This window comes from Dromiciops gliroides, chromosome 4 (genome assembly GCF_019393635.1).
Source record: "Dromiciops gliroides isolate mDroGli1 chromosome 4, mDroGli1.pri, whole genome shotgun sequence".
Lineage (NCBI taxonomy): Eukaryota > Metazoa > Chordata > Mammalia > Microbiotheria > Microbiotheriidae > Dromiciops > Dromiciops gliroides.
In genome coordinates, this window is record NC_057864.1 from 489,513,847 (window position 1) to 489,533,914 (window position 20,068).

The following is a 20,068-nucleotide window of genomic DNA, read 5'->3' on the forward strand; positions in this document are numbered from 1 at the left end:
CGTCTCAGCCACGCTCAGGGGAAAGAGGCAAGGAGAGGACGCTGGGGATTGTGAGCGACCGGGAAAACTCCCCCAGCCCCGGCCTGGGCATCCGCCCCCCAGGCAGCTAAATAAAAATGAATGGCACTAATCATTCCGCTCTGTGTTGACGTGTGCATGTGGGCCGGTACACGCGTGGGCCGTGTTGGATGATGAACATTTGGAGTCAGCCGTGTCCTGACAACAAAGGGGAGATCACAAGGAGAGGAGCTTTCTTTGTCAGCCAGTCCTTGAAGCTTCCTGACCGGGGGCCTGAAAACTTTAAAATCGATTTCTCTACCCCTTATTCAATGCTCATTTGATCTCCTTTGTAATCCGACGTAGTTTATTTTGTGCATCTAAAAACACGACTGAGAGAAGGCTTCACCAGACTGACTGCCAAAGGGCTCTGTGACACAAATGGCCCAAGACCCCCTTCTGTAGAGGGGAACAAGTGGAAATAAAGCAGATGCTGACAGATTGTACCAGGAAACGGGGACTTGCATAGGCCACCAGCCAATGACAGGGAGGGGGGTGGGCGAGGAACGTGGGAGGAAACATCCAGAGAGGGTCACCCAAGTGGTGACACCATTAAGGGGCCAGAAGCAGGAGTTTTAGAGAACTGTTTTCTTATTTAATATTAGCAATAACCTCATCTTCCAGGTGTGACAATCAATAAACAAGTACTACTAGCTTATTGGTAAAAGGCTGTGCTAGGGGCTGGAACTACCCCCAAATCAACCCCATTTCTTTTTGGCAAGCAGGATCTGAAGCACCTACTGTGCGCCAGGCACTAGTAAAACAAAAGCCCTACCACCGAGGACCTTTGTTCAAATGGGAACAGCCAGGGCAAAGGCGTGGAGGTAGGAAATGCTGGGAGATGAAGAGGGAGAATGCCAGACAGGCCATCCATTGTACTGGTATGAATATGTCCATTTGACAGAGGAGCAAACTGTGACTTCTCCATGGTCTTGCAGGCACTAAGCCCATGAGCTGAGATGCTGGATCAAGGTCATAGTCCTCTGTACCTCAGGGCTACAAAATGACAAGCTAATGGCCAATCGGGACATAATCTATTTCTCAAACACCCACAGACACCGTGGGTATTTCTCTGTCCTCGTGCCGAATTCACGCATTCTTCTCCCCAGTGTTCTCCTCTGATGCCTCCTCACAGGCCTGCAGGGAACTGTGGGTTCTCCCTCTGCCAGCTCCCATACAGCTGTCAGGGCTTCGGGCACAGGCCTAGCGCTTGGTGTCCCGACTAGGGCAAGGCCACCGGGGCTCTGCCCCAGGGCGTGCAATTCAGAGGGCTCTTGGAGTCTCTTTAGCAGCACAAACACATGGGAGCTTAGTCCGGGGTTACCAAGAAGGGTGAGCTAAAGCAGGAAGCCACCAGGTGCTGCCCCTTCTCACTCCCTGTCCACAGCCTCATCATCCATCCCTGCCTCCCTCTCACCCCATGGGTGTGTCTAAAGTGGAGACCTGCTCTGGGCTGCCCCAAGTGCAGACACAGCCAGTGTCGGCCTATTGTCTGAGGATCTGCCTCACAAAGTTAACAAAGACCCAGCTAGGCTATGGCAGTCAAGGGACAGAGAGCCACAGCCTAGACTCTGAGGGGGACCCAGTCCAGCAAAGCCAGGGATGCAGGGACGATGCCCCTCCCCAGTGGGTTAGGCCACTTCTACCTGCCAAATCTCCTCAGGGAAGCCCCTGTAAGGGGCCAAGATTCTAGCTAAAGTAGCTGAAATCCAATGAGTGATCGCCAATAAATTATAAGCTTTAGCAAGAGTATTTAAATGTTTAAGTATTTATTAAAGAGCATTAGGATCAGAGAAAAAGGTAAAAATCTAACTATTTCTAAGAGACCCCATCAACTGATCCACCACAGCAAGGTCAGGAACCCAAAAGAGCCAGACCCCCTCCGCCAGCATCCGCTTCCTACTTCGTGCCCCCCTCCCAGAAATGGGAGGCTCCTCAAGTTGATTGGCTGGTAGCCTTGACAGACAGTACCCATGAGCAAATGTCACTTCCTGACGCTAAGGACCTTGACCACATGGCTTACCCTCAGAGGCCTTCACCTCATGGCAGTGCTTTGCTACAGCAAGTCTCCAGCAGGTGGCGTCATTCCAATCGTTACACTCCAAGTACGCACGTGCAGGAGGGCCCTGGTATTTGGAGGAGGGTTTGTAACGAGTCTATTTTGCACCTCTGGTCCATCAATGGCTTGCACTTGTTTCCTAGGCCTCAGCCCAGTGTGCACATATCCTTGAGCACAAAAATGGTCCAAGATGACTGCACAGATGAGTTCTAATGGAGAGGTATGCAGTGGGCACGGGCAGGCTGGAACATCAATGACATTACATGTGCAGTTCCTATCCCTGACCACTCAGCTTCCCAACCTTCCTTGGGCTCTACGGGCCTCCCCTCTTTTTCAGGTCCCCATTGGTCATATCCCCAAACATGGGGTGACTTTATGCTGGAGGTGGGGGGCAGAAGAGGCCACCGTGATCTCCTCCAATCCAGCCTCACCCCTGTAAACTTTCTCGCGGGTACAATCTAGCCCATGGTATGGTGCTCTGGGTAATGGCAACACCAGCCCCAACAGCAAGTGCTTACGCAGGGCTCTACAAATGAGCTCTCTGTTTCTCACAACCGGCCCAGGAGGGAGGTTCATTATGATCCCCAATTTACAGAGGAGGACACTGAGGTAGCCAGCGGCTAAATGACTTGTCCAGAGTCACCGTTCCTAAGTGTCTGAGGCCAGATTTAAACTCAGGTCTTCTTGGCTCTGGGCCCAGAGCTCTCTGTCCATGACACCACCAGGAGCCTTGGAATCGGGGTTAATTCCACAAGAAGCCACATTTGTGAAGTCCTGATTATGTCCTAGGGGCTGTGCTGGGGAATGGAGGGCTAGGAGCTGACCTGGACTGGACCAGGTTATTTAGATTCCCTCTGGTGATGCCCCAACCCGCACACCCATCCTCCCTTGGATGTGGCTTTCGTACAATCACCGAGGCAGGTTTCCGCTCCAACTCCCAGGAGTATTTGTCCCCCTGTACCAATGACAAGCAATGCTGCTATTGCCCTTGTCTGCAAAGTGCTAAGACACACAGGAGCTTATCAAATGCTGACAAAGACCTAACGGGCGGGGCCTTTATTACCCCATTTTATAGATGAGGACACTGAAGTCCAGCAAATTTAAGTGACTCATTGCCTCACCTGAATAGTGAGTGCCTACGGCAGGATCTGGGCCCACTTCTCAGCTCCTATGCTGCATACCTGAATGTGTCCCAAATACCCTTTAGCAAGTAAGACAACTTAGCTGTGTACAGAGTGGGAGTCGATGGGCATCCTGCCCTGCGGATTTCACTCCTCCACACTCCCCACCAAAATACACCTCCTCTGAAACACAACTGAAGGGAAGGGAATTGAGTAAGAGACTTCTTTTTTCTTTCTTTTTTTTTCGGAGGGGTGGGGGTGGGGGGAGAAGATACTTCTTAAAGGAGACTGAGCATAAGCTGGCTTGCCCGCCTGCCTGCCCACCTGCCTCCCTTCTTTGGAGCTGAAAGGTCCCCCAGACGTTGTCTAGTTCAACCACCCTTGTTTCACAGAGGAGGACACGGGATCACAGAGCTACCCTATACCGAATCACTTGCAGGAGTAAATAGGATCTTTGTGATGTCAACACGCACTCACCACGAGGGGCAGGGGAACTGAGATTCCTTAAGGGCAGGGACTGCTTGGGTAACTTGAGTAGCCAGTATGTTACCAGGCCCAAAGCAGGTACTTTAGAAAGCTTGGTGAATTGGTTGAGTTTAGACATGTTTGTAATGCACAGTTGCATTGAGTTGGACATCAATGCCTTGTCGGGGAGGGGAGGTGTGCATCCATTGGGTGCCCAATAGTCCTACAAGTAGAGGGTAGGCCCAGGTAGGCTGTACTAGGCTGGAAAGGCTGTGGGCATGCCCTTGTGGATTGACTGAATCACTGAGGACCAATGTATCTAACTGGGAAGAGGTTTATGTCCAGCTTGGCCATCTTCTCAGAAAGGGGTTGCAAGGACCGGAGGATGAGATACCCAAATGTGGATGTATGTGGCTCAGCTGCTATCACGTGTAGCAAGAATGAGTATGATTGCCCATCAGCCAGATCCTCAGAGTCATCGATGACTTGGCCTCTACGGACTGCCCACGGTCTTTATTGCTGCCCTCCTCCCCTCTAACATAGTTGCCACGAGACTGGTCACCAGCCCAGTGACTCCACTCTGGAGTCACTATTCTTGGGAGCTGCCATGTCCTCACTCAAATATGGGGCGCAAGAGAAAGCCTGTGAGAAAGTGAGTTAGGAAAGTCACTTGTCACTCGCTTTCAAGAGAGGAGACTGTACGTTCCCCGAGGGCAGGGGTCGCTATGTCTTTGTGTCCAGCACAACCTGCACACTTTGCCTCACACACTTTCTTTTCTTTTTTGGACGTGTCCAGTGATTTCACTGGAGTTTGGAGCTCCCAAGGAGACTCTGTCTACCAATACCGATAGGTGCCTGGTCTGAAAGCCTCCGCAGGACTCAGTTTCCTTGGGTGTAAAACGAGTTGGCGGGACCAAAGGGCCTCCGAGAACTTTCCCGACTCAGAAGTCTTTGGCATGGGTGACTCTGGCCACAACTCCAACACTGACCCTCCTCATTGCTTTGGACCCAAACACATTTCTCTTCATTTGCTCAGGTAGGAAGAGAAATGTCCTCCTTCGTTTGCTTTGGACACAAAGAATTCCAAATTTCACAAGTTGAAGTCATTTCATGTAGATCCCTTAGGGTCCAAGAGAATTTCACAAGACTGCAGCACATCATAGAGTAATTCCAGTGGGCATCTTAGTTATCATCGATGGGGAGGGGGATGACGGAAATGGGCAAGATTCAGCAGAGAAGTGGGCCTGAAGATGGCTCTTCCTTACCATGTCCAGGAGGGTCTGAGTGGAGAGAGGGTCTGGATACTGGCCTTGCTCAAGGAAGCCTTACTGGGCACCTGGACTGAGCTATCTGAGAAATCTAGCGTGGCAGCATCTGAGGCTTCCTTTCTTCTCTAAAAACACCCACTGCCGTCTTTGAGGTGACTCTGAGAACCCCGACATTCTCTCCCAGCAGCCCCCCAACCTCCCAACCTGGACCAAGGCCATGTGTGGTCTCACCGAATGTTCCTTATGGTTTAATAACATTGTGTGATTGGGCTCCCAGGGACTTAAACAGTTTTCCACGTTTAACGGTTATTCATGGAAAGGTCCTCCCTATAATAGTATTTTAGCACCATGAACCTGTCGAAATCAACCTGCCCAATTACCCCAAACTACATTAATAACACCGGATATTACACTAATTGTGTCCAGTTTCTATGCAGACAAGGCCCCGTGGGGCTAATTTTGCGTCCTCAGGGGCAAGCAACTCAGCCATCAAACCGATTTCACCAGGAATCCTTCCTCATTACACAAGTCCGGGCTGTCAAACTTTTTTTTTTAAAGGTTAATGGGCCAATCAGTCATCAATTATTTCTGGGGGAACCTGGCAGGCAAAGGGTTAAAGTGCTAAAAAGCAGCTGCCGGCGGCGTCCATTTGGAAGTTGTTATCAATAGGAGGCCTCTGAGCAGAAGGCATTTTGGGGGTGTCGGGGGAAATGGAGGCAGCCGACGATGGCAGTGAGGGAGAGGGTGGACGGAGGCCTGCTAGAGCTGTCTGCCGCTAGACTAGCCTGAGCCACGTTCTGGGTGCACATGCCACCCCAGTGGGCACACCCACAAGCGCAGGGAGGTGGGCGGAGGGAGGAGCCGACCGAGTGACCCCCGAGGAACACGAGGGCCTTTGGAAGCTATCGAGGCAAGTTCCTCTTTTGATGGATGAAGAGAGGAGGCCCAGAGTCCGAGGGACCTGCCCAAAGTAACAGAGATCTGGGTCTTCATCTCTGAGAACCAAGCACATGAGGTGGCCAAACTCAGGCACCCAAGCAGAGCTTCCGCGGCTTCCTCAGCCTCGAGGGTCCCACACAGAGGCCCTTCCTCCGACTTCTGGTTCCGACCCACACGGTCTACCTTCTTATCCTTTGCTGCCTTTTGTACTCCCCTGGTTCCAACCTGAAGACGTGTGATCGAAGGATGGCACGAGGTTCTGGGAGGGTTGTGCTCCCCCTGCCTGGGTCCTGGGGACGTGTACAGGGATTCCACAGGGTACCATGGAAAGAAGCCTGGCCTTAAGCCTCCCAAAGGGCTGGGTTCAAGTCTCGACTCCCCCCCTAGCCCCCAGCTGTGTGTTCTGGGCAATGGGACGGGTATCATCCCCATTTTATAGACCAGGAAACAGGTGCAGTCTCAGTGACTAGGAGGGTCACAGAGCTAGTCACTGGGATTTGAATTCAGGACTCTCAGAGGTCCAAGTTCAGCATTCTTTTTGTTGTGAGGGACATGAGGTCTGATGGCACATTACCACTCTTGCCTCTGTTTCCTCATCTGTGTGATGAAGGGATTGGATTCTGTGCCAAGATCCCTTCTGTTTCCTACTTCCTCTAAGTCCGAGGAACGTCTCCTGAGACCAGCTGCCTCATCTGACAGTGGGGGAAGGGAGGCCCAGAGAGGGCAAGTGATTTGCCCAGGGTCACATAGCCAGTCAAGGATGGGAGCCGGGGAGTCTAGACCTGTCATGACACACAAGGGATCAAAAGGCAAGTGTAGAGAGGGCAGGAGACTTGTCCAGGGTCACATAGCCAAGACCCAGGCCCTGCTCCTTGTCTTTGAGTCCAGGGGATTTTCCTTGGGCATCATGTCCAGTGCCAAAGGGTTGTAGACAGAGCCCAGTCAGTCCAGCTCCGTTGTTTTACAGATGGCGAGACTGAAGGAAGAAACCACAGGGATTAAGGAACTCATACAAGGTCACTGATGCATTAAGAGTCCAAGGTGAGAGATTTGAACCCAGGTTCTCTGACTTCAGAGTCAGTGTTTCTTCTCCTGTACCACTAGGCCTCTTATTCATCTTGCTTGTTGCTCAGTCATTTTTAATCATGCTTGACTCTCCGTGACCCAATTTGGGGTTTTCTTGGCAGAGATACTGGAGAGCTTGGCCATTTCCTTCTCCAGCTCATTTTATAGATCAGGAAACAGAGGCAAAACAGGACTAAGTGACTTGCCCAGAGTCACACAGCTAGGAAATGTTTGAGGTGGGGTTTGAACTCACGAAGTTGGGTCTTCCTGATTCCAAGCCCAGTACTCTGTCCATTGAGTTAGGTTATCCCTGGTATTCCTTGCAGATTCTCATAAAGCTTAGTGCCAGAAAGAGACCATTCTGTCAATCAATCAATCAATCAATCAATCAATCAATCAGCAAGTCAGCCAACCAAGGAGTATTTACCTCGTAGCTCCTCTGCTCCAGGCCCTGGCCTAGGCACTGGGGGTTGGGGGTGGGTATAGAGATAGATAAATAAAGGAAGTGACATTCCCTAGGAACTACAGGGCTTAGAATCCAGTAGGCTGAGTCGATTCAATTCAGCCACCACTTATAAAGTGCCTATTGCATATCAAACCCAGTTCTGGTTCTGGGGCAAACAGCATCCCTGCCCCCGAGAAGCCTGCGCTCAAACCAAGATGCTGTATGAGCCTAAACTCCGAGTCACCTTCACAGCCCCCAAGTGGCGGGAGGCGGGCACAAACGGGGTTCTTCACTGTTCCAAGTATGCCCGGGCAGGAGGTCCCCAGTCTGGAAGGCCCATTTTTAGGTGCTCCTTCTATTGACCTTGGCATTGAGCGTGGCAGGGGGCTGAGCCTTTCTTAAATTAAGTGTCCACAGCAACCCCCGACAAAGCAATTACCGCTTCCAAAATGGAAGGCATCTCCAGGAGGCAGGAGGAAAACAGGCGGATGCTTTGCTGAGGACGGCGCGTGTCCTCGACCTCCCCATTAAGCCGAGCTTCTGCCCGAGCCAGCGAGGCAGAAAGGGGGAAGGGATCAAGCCCTCCCTCCGCCAGGAAAACACCCGCCACTGTATCTGTTATAATTTGTTTAGATACAAGAGAGCCTGAGGTATCATTACCATTTGTCAGTCAGTGTAATTTATCTTCATAAATTTCACAATAAGTATGTTTATTAGCCATCCCAATTACAGAAATATATTTGTGCCGTGTCCCACTGGGCAAGGCTGTGCTAACACCTCCCTCCCTTCTTCGAAAGCCACCGGGCAAAGCTAATTAGTCTGGAAATCCAAGAGATTAGGGACCAACAACCTCCTGGCCCTCAGGTATCCGGCCCAGGAGCCCCGCAGTGAGAAAGGTCTGTCTGCATCCACTGGGAACACTCCAGTCAGGTCCTGGGCTTGGCTTCCAGATGGGGGCTCATTTCTTTTTATCTTGTTTACCAGGATTTTCACAGGATCATAGAACTGGGAGGAACATGACTGGTCATCTGCCTCACTCCCATCATTTTACAGATGAGGACAGGGGAAGTGACTTATCCAAAGTCACACGGGCAGTGAGTGCAGAACTGGGACTGAACCCAGGTCCACTAAATGGCTTCTCTAAGGAAAAAAAAAATATATATATATATACACATATATATATACATATATATATACACACACATATATACACACACATATATACATACATACATATATATACATACATACATACATATATATATATATATATATATATATATATATATATATATATATATATATATATATATACACACACACACACACACATATATTTTTTTACCCACTTGGACGCTTAAGGGAGGCAGTAACGATCTAGACGTGGAGTCAGGAAGACCTGAGTTAAAATCATACCTCAGACACTTCCTAGCTACATGACCCTGGACAAGTCACTTAACCTGTCTGCCTCAGTTTCCTTAAACAGTAAAGTGGAAGTAATAATAGCACCTGCTTACCAAGGCTGTTGCTGGTATCAAATGAGATGCTACTGCTATGTCTACCAATGCCACCACCAGTCAGCATCACCTTCTCTATAACTAATAGATCTTAAAGAGCTCCCTGGGGCACTGAGGCAGGAAACCACTTTACAGAATCATACAACATAGCCAGCCTATACACTACCATAGGCTATAGCTCATGTAGACTAAAGACGTGAGAGAACTCAAGCCTTGACTTCTAGGTTCCCCTGTATATTAAATACACTTTCTCCAGTGACAAAACAGGATGCTATTGAACCATCGCGGGAAATGCTTCTAAACTGCTTTCAAGCTCAATGCAGTTGTAGACATGCTTTTCAGTCTCCACAAATGAGCTGGTGGGTTCCTGGGAGGGGCTCATTTTGGATGATGGAACAAATGCAGACTGAAACCATGTTTTCCTCAAAGGGCTCAGAAGAAAAAAAGCTGAGGGAAAGGAGTTTTTCTCCTTGAATTCCTATTTTTCCCTCGAAGTAGAACTACCATTTCTCATCTCACTTCTCCTTACCCAATGTGTAAAAAAGGGCATTTATGTTCCCTCTCTGTGACCCCTCCCTCTCCAAGAATTTTACACATTGGGAAACTGAGGCCCAGGGAGGTTACATGTTTGGGTAGAAGGGAACAACTTCCCATATACAGTACACAGAAAATGAAGGAGACAGGTGGAAATGATTGCTTAAAAGCATTAACAAAGTACATTTAAATAAATGAAGGGGGCAGGTTTTTTCTGCTTCCTGGCAAGCTCCCCAACTTGCTTCCTATAGTCGGACCATCACGCTCACTCCCTGCTGCTCTCAATGCAACCTTGGGCTCTCCCCCTGAATCCTCCCCATCTAGTAGGTGAACCTGCTGCCTCGTCACTTCCCAGCCATGACCACACCATCTCCCCCATAGAATGTAAGCTCTGTAAGACAAGGACTGGCTTTGTGGCATGGGTTTGTACCTCTAGTGCTTAGAGGAGGTACTTTAAAAATGTCTTAGCTACTTATCTGAAGGATGCAGCAAGAAGGAAAAAGAAAAAAGGGTGTAACAAAGTGAGTTACAAAAATGGCAGCAGACAGCGGATACCTGTGGTGAGAGGTCCCAAATGAGTCAAGATGAAAGCTGATCCATCACCCTGGATTTTGGGGGCAAATGTCCGGGACCATCAATGAACAAAATGGCGGATCTGGACACACCCAGACGGCACCAGAGTTGGGGCCCGCAGGAGGTAGGGGACATCTGAATTATAACATGGACTCGCGCTGTCTTTGGGGCTGGACCTCTCAAGAGAGACCACCAAACAGGAGCGCCCTCTGCCCAGTACATTCTGCTGGGCTCTGGACATTTCTAGGCTGCCACTGGGAACATTTCAGCTGTCAGACTGGGCTTTCATGTTTATGCTGGGGCAGAATTGGAACCCTGGGAGGAGAAGAGGCCAGAAGCCTGTCCTAGAAATGGTGGGGTCCATTTATGGCTCTAATGTGATTAATGATGAAAGCTAACATTTATGTAGCACGTTAAGGTGTGCAAGGCTTTCCATACATTATATAACTTGATTTGATTCTCCCTGTAACCAACCTGAGAGACTGCGCACTACTCTGTGGGCAAACACCCTTGCTCGAATGCTACATTTCCACTAGAGAATGGAATGCCAAAGCCTGTAACAACTGAATGCTTCCCAAAAGAAATTTGAGAACATGAAGGTTATGCAACAATTTATTTTTTAGGAAATCCAAAAGATTGGGGAAAAAAGGGTGAAAATATACAGAATTAAGACTTTTCACTTTAGTTTTGAGATCAATTCATTCCCTAGGGCAGGTCTGGACACTGGTTGAAGTATAAGAATTTTTAAAAAACTAGTTTCCAAATGTGTATGTAGGTTTACTGTTTTAAACATTACTTTTAATATAGGTATATAGTCACAGTATTTTTAGAGCTAGAAAAAGCTTGGTCATCACTTTATTTAGTCCAATCTTCTCACTTTAATGAAAGGAAACTGTGGTTTAGTAAGCTTAGGTAATGTGCCCCACAATGACAGAGATAATTGAGGTGATGACTGCATTCCTTTTCTGCTATTCCAGAGTTCTACACACAATGGTTACTCAGTCCTTAATGTTGGTGAACATCCATCTCCCATCTTTCTGTCCATCCATCCATCCATCCATCCATCCATCCATCCATCCATCCATCCATCCATCCATCCATCCAACAAACCATTCAAGCAACAAACCATCCACGTACCCATCAACCCATGCACCGTCCATTCATCATCCCTGAGTATCTCTCCTAGGCAAGCCACCAAATTAGATGCCAATGTCATGAAAAAGCTCACACTCCAGTAGGGGAGACAGGGCAGGTACAGAGTGAGATCTGTGTCTAAAAGAGTACATGGAAACTGATGGGGGGGGGGAGGCCTCTTCATATACTCACTCGGCTTTTCCTGTTTCCCTAGAACCAAAATGGTGGATGTGTCTACCCAGATTAACTGAGAGCATCCTTGCAGGGCCAGTTCCCCCTGTGGCTCCCATAAACTTCTAATTCTCTATGATAAAATGGAGACTTGACAGAAGAAAACTCAGTACTAATTTCTGGGTCCAAACAGATGGGGACTCTGATAAAAGGTTCTATTAAGCATGACATACACTATCAGACTCGGTGATGGGTTATTTGGTTTTGCCAAGATGCTTTTTCCCTCTCTTTTATTCTTTTGAGACAAGGAATGGCTTTGGAGGAGGGAGGGAACATATTTGGAAATGAAAGTGATGAAAAAACAAAACATAATCAATAAAAATAAAGAGTTACCCTATAGAAGTCAAGAGAGAAGGTTCTAATTTGGAACATCATATTCGAATTGTCAAAGATTCACCTATATGAACTTCATTTGGAGGAACTGGGATTATTAACCTTGGAGAAGAGAAGGCTGAGTAGAGATATGACAGCTTCTCATCAAACATGTGAAGGGATCTTAGAAGGGTGATTTTCCTACTTCTTGGGCAAAAGAATTTGTAGCCATGGATAGATGGCTCAATGAAACACAGTCAGCTTCACAGTTGGGAAAATAATTCCCAACCATGGGACAATTCAAGAGTAGAACAGGTGGCCTTGGGAAGTAGGGAGCTGCCCCTCACTGGAGATCTGCAAGGAAAGTGTTGTGGGAGTTTTTTGTGACTAGACAGCCACCAAGATCCCTCTCAATCCTTAAATTCTATGATTCTGTGACGATGTGGAAAGATTCTAGATTTTAATAGAAGGAAAGTCAGAATGATATCCTTACTTTTTCATTAATTCAGTGATGCATGTGACCAACAAAAGCTCAGAAGTCTTCATACTTATTCCCAGTTTGAACCCCAATCCATGTCAAACAAATGGAAATTGAATGAAAGGTAAAACTGAAAAACCACAGACTTGCTCCAAGAAAGAACATGAAGGAAGAGAAGCCACTAGTTAATCACAGGAGAGGTTATCTTCTTGGGCACTGTTGACAAAACATGGTCCCATTCCTGTCTTTTGTAGCTGGGAACTGTCAACTGAGGAGAACCTCATTTCTAATGCCATCCATTATCTCTGATTTGAGAGAGAAGCTCCAATGACCTTCCGCTCAGATGTTCATTCCCCGCCCCCCTCGGCACGTCTCTGTGTTCTGCAAAAGACCCCATTTACCTGATTAGTTAAGGTTGAGGGACTTCCATTTCTGCTTGGAATCGCAGCGCTTAGCAATATGGAGTCACATGCTTTCATAGGCTTGGCTACAACCCGAGTCTCTAGTGCTGTGTCCAGAAAGCATGCCTCATATTTAAAAGGTGATTCAAGGTTGTTAAAATTCAAGGATAATTGGCCAGAATTGGCACTTGATCATGTACTGGACTCCTGCATTCCTGGCTACACCTAGAGTCGAATGCTTCAATCTTGTACCTTCTCTTTCAAAGATGAGACCCTGGCTTACACTTTGGCATCTCCGATTCAAATTCTAGCGACAAATCTGTCTACTACTATATGTATGTGTGCAAGCGTGTGTGCGCGTGCACACACACACACACACACACACACATACACACACACACACACGAAAGAAAAAAAAAACTTGGGCTAGTGAGGGAGCAGATCAGAGAGATCAGACCCCCCGAGTCTTCCAAAGGGCCACATCTTCACAGTGGCTGGCGAGAGCTGATTATGCTCTGTGATGCCAGCTGCCTCATGTTTAGAAAAATAGCCCTGAGCGTGGGGGGGCTTCTTTTTCATCTCGTCCTTCAAGGCTTTGAAAGAAGATGCAAAAGGGTCCCCAGCTCAGCCCTTCCTCAGGAAGGGGACAGTTTTGCAGGGAGGCTTGGAACCAGATTCTCATCAGAAAACAGCCCTTTGATGAGCTGCAGTGAAGAGCTACTTTTGATTCATCCGGCTGTGAGAGCAAGCCTTGTGCCCACCAATACAGTAGTAATTGTGCAAGAGGAAAAAAAAAAGATGGTGATATAAATCACCAAAGGTTAATGATCAGGATGTGAACGGAGGGACTTGTTTACAGAAATAGCATGCAATTTAAAATTTACAAGAGATTTAATGCCACTGCTTGGCAATTGCTAAAATCAACAGCCCAGAAAACAGTGACATTAAGAAAAATATTACAGTTCTAATCCTTCCCAAATAAGTCAATTAGTGTTAAGGCCTGCGCTCCTCATCACTTGACCCATATGGCTTGCACTTAAGTGAAAAAAAAATTCCCCCCTATTATACCAAGATCAGTGGGTTGTGACTTATTTTGCATTGCATTTCCCCCGGAATTCTGGCCCCTCTCGTATGCTCTCAGGGTTGGTGGGGCGCTCCCTCCCCCTTTGCCTGGCATCGGAATAATTCTGACCCTTGACATTTGTAATAATCAAAACAAAAGGCAGTTTATAATTGCGTTGTTTCAATGAGAGTGGGGGAAAAAAATCCAATCTGTTCTCCCAGCAGAGCCATGACGGGCTGTCCTCGGCCGACGGGAGTCAATTTGTGAACTTTGGCACTAGGCGACCTTTAGAAACACAACACAACAATCTACAGAATTTACAAGCAAGACTAGCGCATGCAAATGGCCCGGCCCGGCTCGCCTTCGGATTCGAGCTGCAAAGAGCATTATGGAGAACGCTTTTCCCCCAACAAATTAAGAGTGTTTCTTAAATGTCACAGCACACTATTGTGCTTGGCTACAGATCATTACGCCTGATCCGCGCACTTTTAAAAACGGTAATAACTCGGGAAATATTACATTGAGTGCCCACATGTAGAAAGGCAAAGAAAAAAGAGGAGAAAATAGGTTTTTGAAGTAATTTAAACATCACCACTCGACGACTAGAGGGAAAGGTCAGAATTTAAGTAAGCTGAAATGAACATGAATGGGAAAATAAAACTCACAAACAAAAAAGATGGAGAGACCACCAGCAGGACCAGGCAAACACAGGGCGTGAGCATGCACTCTTTGGGCAAATAAGGTTTCCAGGTCTGCGTCCAGAGAGGATCCTCAGGGGCTTCTGAACTGGCCTCACCTCAGCCCGTCTTCAAGTCCAACCCCCACCATTTGACAGAGAAGGACCAAAGGGAGGCCATGGGGGAGGAGGGATGTGATTTTCCCAAGGTCACGCAGAAAGCAAGTAGCAGAGATGGGATCTGAATTCAGGACAGAGAGGAAAAGGGGACCAGGCCAGGAGAGGAGGAGACAGGGCGGGAGGGGGGGGGGGGATGGAAGGGGAGGTGTTAGTTTGTTACCTTCGGTGTTGGTGCTGCTGCTGCTGTATATATTTCGCAGGCTACCAACACGGTTTAGTTTCCACGCTTTGCGTTTGGCTGCATCCCGAGAGCAGAAAGGGAGGAGGAGAAGGAGAGAGAGAGAGAGAGAGAGAGAGAGAGAGAGAGAGAGAGAGAGAGAGAGAGAGAGAGAGAGAGGAGAGCAAGAGAGGGGAGAGCGAAAGGGGGGGGGAGAAGAGGGAGAGAGAGAGGGAGAGAGGGAGAGAGGGAGAGAGAGAGAGAGAGAGAGAGAGAGAGAGAGAGAGAGAGAGAGAGAAACAGAAAAAAGAGAGGAGAGAAAAAAAGGAAAAGAAAAAAATGAAAAGGGGAGAAAAATAAACGTCAAAGTAGCATGTGAGGCATAACATAAGGATACTCCCATTTCACGTACAAAACCCACGTGTCTGAGCTGGGCTCTGGCCTCCCAAGAAAGAGAAGATCCCCTGTACCCCTTTTCACTTCCAGTCTGAATAAAACGTGGACCCTCGAAATGAAGATGCTGAGATGAGGAGAAGGGATTCCTACCTCAGTCCGCCCTGCTGGCCAGTCCTCACTGGTCACAGACACCTGCTGTGCAAAGCCTACAGCCTCCTCCTTAGGGGTTTAGGAGAATGTGCACTCTAAGAGGCTATTCCCATGTTGGCATCCCCAGTGACAACGTTTGGCCCCTTCCCCTCAACCAAGGGTAGAAAGAGTTTGTGATCATCTGGAGGGTCCTAAGAGAAGCTCAGGATGAATGTCCCACCGGATGACGGCTCCAAGCTGTCCATGATTTTCCCTCCAGGTGAGGCCCCTGGGAAAGTCCAGATCCTCAGCTGGAAGGTCAGCGTTTACCTAGATTCTAAGAGAAGCTTCCAAAGTCCCTTCTCCTTCGGGCCCCTGGATGCCTAGAAAACCCTGGCAGCATTGGGGCTGAGCCTCTTCTTGGAGGTTCTGCTCCCGGGGCAGGCGCCTCGAAGCCTGCAGAACCTTCCTGCCCAGTGACCCTGTGAGGGAGCTAACGCAGGTGACATTTGGGAAGCGAGGAAGATAAAGCACCTATCAAGTACATGTTGGAGGCAGGATCCAAACACAGGCCTTCCTGACTTCCAACCCAATCAATCAACCGACGAGCGTGACTGAAGCGTCTGTGCCGTGTCCTGTGCTCAATACAAAGACCACAATGGGACAGTCAGTTCCTGCCCTCGAGGGGGGGGGGGGCGGGGGGTTGCTTCCTTCCATCTGGTGAGACAACGTGGATGTATATTAAGGACACACGAAATTGTGACAAGGTAAGAATTGTCTCAGTGCAAAGCCTGGCTGTGCTTGTCCCCTTCCCCAGCCCCAAATACACAGCTGGTTGTTTTGGAGAGGAGGGGAAAGCAGGAGCGGCCGGTGGGGGAACAGGAGAGGGGGTCTCATCAAGGCGGGAGGCTTTCCTTGATGTATGTCCACCTCATTCTTGGGGGAGAGTGGTCAGCACATAGCAAGGATGCAGTCAATGAGAAGGTCAGCACAGTGTTATTTTTAACTAAAGGGGCCATGGATGCCTCTCGCCCTGACCCAAAGGGGAAGCTTCAGGGCTAAGGCTAAGGCGGCGTTGGAAGAATAATGATCCCAACATCATTTTCTAATTGCACACATATTTCCATGGCTTGTTCTTTCCTTCTCCCCCTCCCCCACTCATGCTAACACTAGTGGAGAAGACACCTCTAACTTCAGGATTTATTTTTCTTTTCATCTTCAGATGAAAACACTTGGGCCTCTGGGGCCAGAGGTTTCAGGCCTGTGGAAAAATCATCGCCAAAGACTCATAAAGATTCCACGGCAAGGGCTGCCCAGTACTAATGGTCATCTCAGAACATGCAAACTCCCCATGCATGATAAGGGACACAAGAGCCGGCTCCCAGGCGAGGGCTGTTTGCGCTACTATGAAAAAGGGACCCAGGCTGGGTGGAGTCTTCTGCGGCATGACAGAGTTAAGGTGCCTGCACTACAAATGATCGTCCTCTTCAGAGAACCCGGCAGAGACTTGGTTCAGGAAGGTGCCCGCAGTCTATACTAGGCACGTATTTGATCCAGCACACGGCAGGGTTCCAGATACAGGCACAAAGATAGGCATCGTCCAACAGGGTGCTTCTCACCGTGACCCCTCAGAGTCTATGTCAGCTGGTCCGGCCCTGGGGTCAGTGCTCCACTAATATCCCACTTTGGCAAGTAAACGAAAAGTATTTTTATACACGGTCATCCGATTGAGCCAACAAGCATTTCTAAACAGTCTGCAGCAGGCACTGTGCTAAATGCTAATGATACAAATCTGAGGAACAAAAGCAGGGGCGTGGAGGGTGGGGGTGTGAAGGAGCATTGGCACCCCGTGACAGAAAGGTTTCCTTTTCTCGTTTACTTGCCAAAGTGGGATGCCAAACCATCCACAGCCTTGTCACTGAGGCCTTTTCAGGTTGGTAGGGCTCGTTGGAATTCGGGCTCTTTTAATGTAAACTCCTGAGAAGTGAAGGTCCCCTCCATGACATGATCAAACAGGGGTCACTTTGGACATGAGGCCTTTCCTGATCTCCCGCCTCCTCCAGTTGGCTCATCCCTGCCTGGGTCCCTAAGCTTCAGCCCAAATGACCTGGTATCTTCTATATACTTAATTTACACACATATACATATGTGTATGTGTAAGCACGCACACACACACACACACACACACACACACACACGAACACGCATGTGTTATTCCCACTTATTCTCTGGGCATGTGTTGCTTGCCCCAAAGAACTGTTACCTCTGTGAGAGCAGGCCTCTTTCATTTCTGCCTAGAGAACCCAGCACAGCGCCTGGCCTACAACTGATGCACAATACCTGCTTATCTGAGGGACTGACTGGATGAGTACAAGACAACCAAAGAAACCCCTGCGCCCTGCCATCGATCCGAAACCTCCATTTCCCCCGGCGACTTCAGCTCGCAGCAGTTCACACCAGGCTCTCCTCCGACCCGGCTGTAGCCTCTCCAGAGTCCAGGAGGCTGCTTTGCTCCAGACTTTACATAGTCCAGCTGGTCCTTTGACATCAGAGGCCTCGCTGGCCCTTCCATTTGGGAGAATTTGCGAGATCCTTCCCCTGCTGGGAGAGGGGGTTGTGGGGGTTTAGGTGACCAAGGAGAGTGAAATCTTTCTGGACTTGGCCCTCAGTGTTTCTTTGTTTACCTACCACTGAATGACCAAGGATCACCCTCTCTAAAAAAGTGACCCCATCGTCAGCAATGCATCCCATCCCATCACCTCCACTATTCCCATCACACTTCTCATCCATACGTTACAAAGCAGATTCGACCTTCCATCAAACTGCTGCTGAGGTGCTCAACCAACTACTGCTTCCGGTTTATGAGGTTCTGAAGGTGATTTTTTTAAACAATGGAAGGAATTCCTTATTTATTGACTGTACTAGGCCACCCCCTTGAGCACCTGGGCCAGACGGGAGAGTCACATGAAAAATAAAAAGGGCCATGAGCCAATGTTCAATTTTAATAGCATCCCTGGTATCGAACCACACAAAATTTTAATTTTTAGATGTGTTCTAGTATGAATTCAATGCCCTTGCAGAGCGAACTCCTCCATCGACACAGACTGTGAACTCCTTCAGAACAGGGATGATTTCTCTGCATCCCCAGAACTTAGCAGGGCACCTGGTGCATAGTAGGTGCTTAATAAATGCTTGTGGATTGACGGATTCTCAGTGGTGGGATCGCAATGGGAGGAATAATGACTGCTCCCCTTAGACAAGAGATGGCTTTCCTGCGCCATGGATATACTAAATGATTTCAATATTCAAGGTGTCTTGTTTTCTGGAATACTCACAAATTCCAGAAAGTCCTTGCATCTCAAGTTGCTCCATTCAGTGGCTTCCACCTTCCCTTTTCCCTGCACCATTTACATATAAATAGGCCAAGTCCGGGCTGAGCCCCCTGTGAAAGGGAGGGGACCCCCGTCCATCCTAAGAAGCATCCTCCTGGTCTGTCTGATGCCTTTCATTTTTCAGACTCCCCTCTCCCATTACAGTGTGGATGGAGAAGGGGAAAGTGAACATGCAGCTTGGTTTTCTATTCACCTATTGATGAAAGAATCAATTTTAATGTGAACGATGCCAGGCTTTTTTCTCCCTTTTAAACAAATGGACTTTTCCAGCTTGATATTGAGGTCCTGCTCCAAGCATTTGTTTCCTGTCGCATTGATTGCCCCAAGTCCCCTTCTTCAGGGGCTCCTCTCCAAGAAAATACAATTAGATTTTCATCAACAAAGCTTCAGGTGATGCCAGAGAGTGCTTGCTGCTAGGATCCTGGCAGCGAGGGTGCCAGGTAGCTCCCGGTAGCGAGGCCCATACCAACTGCCCCTGCAATGGCACCTGCTATTTATGGAGAATAAGGCACCCAATGATCTTTTCCCTTCTTCTGGGGGGAGAAGAAAGGATGGGGAGCATTAATAAAGAGCCCACAGTGTGGGTAATGTCTGCCAAAGGGCTGGCACTAACCAGATTTTTGTAGTCTTTTAAATACCATGGTAGAGAAAGTACTATTTGGGGGCACCATCTGGACTTGGGAAGTGAACTACCTGCCCCTCAAACAATCCACCTTGTGTACCCTAAGCTTCAGCATTTGTGTGGTTCTTGTTGGAGGGGAAATCACGCCCCTTAGACTCTCTGACTCAAGACGATGACAATGGAAACATGATATGAAACACCTTCAATTCTTCCCAGTGGGGGAAAATGTTTTGATTGGGGGGGGGGGAAGGTTTTCATTGCTGAAAAATTTTTTCAAAAAGAGCCCAATTTATTGATATTGTGATGAATATACATCATAAAAACTCAACGTTTAAAAAAATACCAGGCCTTTCCCTGTTTGTTATCAATATGAATGCGAAAGGGCCAAACATGAAGTTCACCATGGTTACTATTCACTGGATTAGAGCATTCTATCTTTCCTGATCTAGTCATTGATAATAATAGATTTTTAGGATGCCCATTGAAAGCTTTTTCGGTTGTGTGATTTTTTAGTGCCACCAGACACCCATACACAAAATACAATCTCAGATCTGGTATAGACTAATTAACCGGCCAGAATTTAGATGCTTGAGATTAAATTCGGATTGCTTTGGTCTGCAAATTAATTGGTGCATTCTGAATCCCAACCTGGGTGAGCCCAATAAGTCATTATCTGTGGTCTGTTGATCCCAAATCACTGCGTGCTACCACAAATTTGTATAATGGTGCCATAACACTGGCCAACACCGTGTAGCTCATCAACCCTTTTTGTTTTGTTTCGGTTGATCCAATGTGAAATTTCAGCATTTTATAAATGGGTTCTGATGAGAAATATTAAAGGGGCAACAGTTAAG

At 48.1% G+C, this 20,068-nt stretch overlaps 1 protein-coding gene across 8 annotated transcripts in view; it reads right to left on the reverse strand.

Annotated features, from left to right (window-relative positions):
* AGAP1 (ArfGAP with GTPase domain, ankyrin repeat and PH domain 1) overlaps positions 1-20,068 on the reverse strand; it is a 666,750-nt gene that overhangs the window by 71,024 nt on the left and 575,658 nt on the right. For 5 of the 8 annotated variants that reach the window (XM_044001112.1, XM_044001111.1, XM_044001108.1 and 2 more), the window contains one exon: positions 14,679-14,756. The exons of the other annotated variants lie outside the window; for them this stretch is intronic. In XM_044001112.1, coding sequence (XP_043857047.1) covers positions 14,679-14,756 — 78 coding nt within the window. The remainder of the gene's footprint in view (positions 1-14,678; positions 14,757-20,068) is intronic. 8 annotated transcript variants of the gene reach the window in all.